Below are 4,280 nucleotides of genomic sequence, written 5' to 3' on the forward strand. Positions count from 1 at the left end.
TTCCATGGTTCACCCTCCCGACCCACTGGATAGCTCCAATCTACAGGCTCCAATCCACAGGGTGTATTTCATTCCACGAGCATCCCTTATGGTCTGTAAGGGCCCCTGATCCAGACTTCTTCAATGATTCTGATCCAAGAGCAGCACCACTGTAGTTTCATCAAACAGTATCTTTGTAGAATGATCAGTAGTAATTATTCACTCTTTATGAGCAGAAAGAATCCTAAAGTAATCACTAAAACATCTAACAACAGTAAAGTATTACAGAACAGCAGCACATGACGTTGTAATTGATTTGAATGAAATTAAGGAGGGCTCAGCCTGGGGGGGGCGGGGGGGGGGGGGCAGAGCTCTGCTGAGTTACCTCTGACAAAGGTGCCGGGCCCCCTAAATGGACCCCGAACGGGTTAAAGAGTAGATAAAAGGAAGCTCGTGTTAATTAAGTTCGGTGATTTTCACATTTGCCCCGAGGACAAACGTTGAACTGATGAGCACACAGGAAGCTCTCTGATTGGCTGATGCGGATGATTGACAGCTTGCTCGGCTCCTGCCGTCCAGTAGCACGGAGAGAGGGCGGGTCCGAAGGGGGCGGGAATCCCTCCTCGGATCACTCCGGGAACGCGTGTTTGCGCGTGTGCTCGTGTCTTCGCCGTCACCCGCTGTGAGACGCGAAGGGCAGCTGGATCGTCCTTGCAGGGTTTAGGGTTCGGGACCTGGAGAAGGAGCCACATGGGGGACCGGTTTGTGGTGGTCCCGGTTGACGGGGGGGCCGCAGCACCTGCCGGACAGGAGCCCTCAGATGCGGCCGGAGGGCGAGGGGAGGCGGCGGAGTCCTCCGAGGCGCCCCCGCAGGACCGCGACGGGGCTTTACCCATCCTGGAGTACAACCGGGAGCCCAACAAATACGGTAGGACCGGAAAACACCCGAACCCGAACCCGAACCCGAACCTGTTGGCAGATCTGTGGCTTTAAACCAAGAATAAGAAAGTGACTTGAACTTTCCTGAAGTCTCACTGAAGCTGAGAAACATTTGTTTCAGTTTCTGTTCATTTTCTCTTTGTAGCTGCTGTAAAAAAGCAATTTTATCTGCAATAATGTTCTAAAATGTCCAACATCAAAGCCTTCGATAATATAACCCAATATTCATAAACATAATCGCTTCCCTTTGAAGTGAAAGAAAACATTTAAAATAAATCTGCAGTTGTCACATTTAGTCAGTCTAAGCTTTTTAGAAATCTTCTCTTTATTGAGCTGATGCTCACTGAGGTGCTCCAGCACCATCAGCTGATCTGAGGGATCCACTCAGAAGCTGCCAGGGTGGATCTCTGGTCCAACGTCCAGTTCTAGTGGACCTTCTGGAGCCATGGTCCCCTGGTCTGCAGTGTTTATGGTTTCAGCTTTCAGTCCTGTCTGGTGCCAGAGTGATTCCACCTCCAAAGACTTGGGTGTTGCCTTCTGAAAGCTTGGAGATCTAATGAGGCTGGAGCCAGGAAACATGTTTGATCTCTTTTATCTGAGGATTTACTTTGTTCGCTGAGACAGGGGAACGCAACAGAAGCTAGAAGGAAGAGTGACGATGTGTGATGAAAGAGGAAGAGTGAGGTTAGAGTGTTGGCGTGTGTGTGAGAAACAGCAGAAGAAGAGCAGGAACCTCAGAGAGGATGGCCCTGAGGAGCAGGCATGAGGGTGGAGGGCTGGAGGGCTGGAGGTGGCACCCATGGGTGGGTGGAGGGTGGGTGGATGGGTGATGGATGGATGGATGGAGGATGGATGGATGGAGGATGGATGGATGATGGATGGATGGGTGGGTGGGTGGATGGATGGATGATGGATGGATGGATGGTGGATGGATGGGTGGAGGGTGGGTGGATGGGTGGAGGGTGGGTGGATGGGTGGATGGATGGATGGATGGGTGGATGGGTGGATGGATGGATGGGTGGGTGGAGGGTGGGTGGATGGGTGGGTGGAGGGTGGGTGGATGGGTGGATGGATGGATGGATGGGTGGATGGATGGATGGATGGATGGATGGGTGGGTGGGTGGGTGGGTGGATGGATGGATGGGTGGAGGAGGATGGGTGGTGGATGATGGATGGATGGATGGATGGAGGATGGATGGGTGGGTGGGTGGATGGATGGGTGGATGGATGGGTGGAGGATGGATGGATGGGTGGGTGGGTGGATGGATGGTGGATGGATGGGTGGATGGATGGGTGGAGGATGGATGGGTGGGTGGGTGGATGGGTGGGTGGATGGATGGCTGGATGGATGGGTGGGTGGATGGATGGGTGGGTGGATGGGTGGAGGGTGGGTGGATGGGTGGAGGGTGGGTGGATGGGTGGAGGGTGGGTGGATGGGTGGAGGGTGGGTGGATGGATGGCTGGGTGGAGGATGGATGGGTGGGTGGATGGATGGATGGGTGGATGGATGGATGGATGGATGGATGGAGGATGGATGGGTGGGTGGTGGATGGATGGGTGGATGGATGGCTGGTGGATGGATGGGTGGATGGGTGGAGGATGGCTGGATGGCTGGGTGGTGGCTGGATGGATGGATGGATGGAGGATGGCTGGATGGATGGATGGATGGAGGATGGATGGCTGGATGGATGGATGGGTGGATGGCTGGATGGATGGGTGGATGGCTGGCTGGATGGATGGATGGCTGGATGGGTGGAGGATGGATGGGTGGGTGGATGGATGGATGATGGATGGATAGAGGATGGATGGATGGATGGATGGTGGATGGATGGATGATGGATGGCTGGATGGCTGGCTGGATGGGTGGGTGGAGGATGGCTGGATGGCTGGTGGAGGATGGCTGGATGGCTGGATGGGTGGGTGGGTGGGTGGCTGGCTGGATGGATGGTGGAGGATGGATGGATGGATGGTGGAGGATGGATGGATGGCTGGGTGGGTGGGTGGATGGATGGATGGCTGGTGGAGGATGGATGGATGGCTGGTGGAGGATGGATGGCTGGATGGCTGGCTGGGTGGGTGGCGGCTGGCTGGCTGGATGGCTGGATGGCTGGTGGAGGATGGATGGATGGATGGTGGCGGCTGGCTGGCTGGATGGATGGATGGGTGGATGGCTGGATGGATGGATGGATGGATGGGTGGATGGATGGATGGATGGATTTATCACGAATGAGTCCACCAGAAAACCAACCAGATCAAATCAAAGCACCATGGTGACCTTGTTGACCCTGGACGCAGCAGCACTTTGATCACTGACATGAGTTCCAGGAACTGACAGGAACATTAACTGACAGGAACATCAGCTGACAGCAGGTCAACTGACAGCAGGTCAACTGACAGCAGGTCAACTGACAGCAGGTCAACTGACAGCAGGTCAACTGACAGGAACATCAGCTGACAGGAACATCAGCTCCTCATCCCACTGAGCCAGGTTCCTCTTTGAGGTGACTCAGCGATCGTTGCTGGAGACACTGGTGCTGAGTCATGATCTGCTGCTCCCACAAACATGTTTTCATGTCCCGACTGAAGAGCCGCACCTGCAGCTCCAGAGTTCATGTTCGCCATTATTTACTCTTAAATCCATTCTTTTGAAGACGTTTTAAAAAACTTTATTTTTAAATGTTGCTAAAAAGCATCATCCATCATTTCCTCTTGATATAACATCGTTATGATTGGAACCATCAGCTAATTAATGCAGGAAAGGATCGGCCCTCGAAACGGCGTTAGCCGCGCGTCACGCACGCCGTCGGCCGAGGTCGCTAACGGAAATAGCCGCGTCGCTCACGCCGTCGGCCGCGTCGCTAACGCCGGCGGCCGCGTCGCTAAAGGCCATAGCCGCGGCGCTCACGGCGTCGGCCGCGTCGCTCACGCCGTCGGCCGCGGCGCTCACGGCGTCGGCCGCGTCACTCACACCGTCGGCCGCGTCGCTCACGCCGTCGGCCGCGTCGCTAACGGCCATAGCCGCGTCGCTCACGCGTCGGCCGCGTCACTCACACCGTCGGCCGCGTCGCTACAGGCCATAGCCGCGTCGCTCACGCCGTCGGCCGCTTCGCTCACGACTTCCTTCGGCCGCGTCGCTAACGGCCATAGCCGCGGCGCTCACGCCGTCGCCGCGTCGCTCACGCGTCGGCCGCGTCACTCACACACACGTCCGGCCGCGCCGTCGCTAACGCCATAGGGGGCTAGCCTCGCGCTCAAGAACCGACGCCGTCGTCCTCGTCGCTAACGGCCATAGCCAGCGTCGCTTCACGGCGTCGGCCGCGTCACTCGACATCTCACACCTCGGCCTCGTCGCTAACGGCCAT

The 4,280-nt window shown here is 56.3% G+C and overlaps 1 protein-coding gene across 31 annotated transcripts in view; it reads left to right on the forward strand.

Moving 5' to 3' along the window:
- The first annotated feature begins 599 nt into the window (after window positions 1-599).
- The window catches only part of slc12a7b (solute carrier family 12 member 7b), a 38,468-nt gene continuing 34,787 nt past the window's right edge, over window positions 600-4,280 (forward strand). For 29 of the 31 annotated variants that reach the window (XM_057013128.1, XM_057013122.1, XM_057013131.1 and 26 more), the window contains exon 1: window positions 600-907. In XM_057013128.1, coding sequence (XP_056869108.1) covers window positions 730-907 — 178 coding nt within the window. In that variant the 5' untranslated portion in view covers window positions 600-729. The remainder of the gene's footprint in view (window positions 908-4,280) is intronic. The other 2 variants (XM_057013146.1, XM_057013147.1) reach the window with 1 other exon arrangement.

This window comes from Takifugu flavidus, chromosome 17 (genome assembly GCF_003711565.1).
Source record: "Takifugu flavidus isolate HTHZ2018 chromosome 17, ASM371156v2, whole genome shotgun sequence".
Classification (NCBI taxonomy): domain Eukaryota; kingdom Metazoa; phylum Chordata; class Actinopteri; order Tetraodontiformes; family Tetraodontidae; genus Takifugu; species Takifugu flavidus.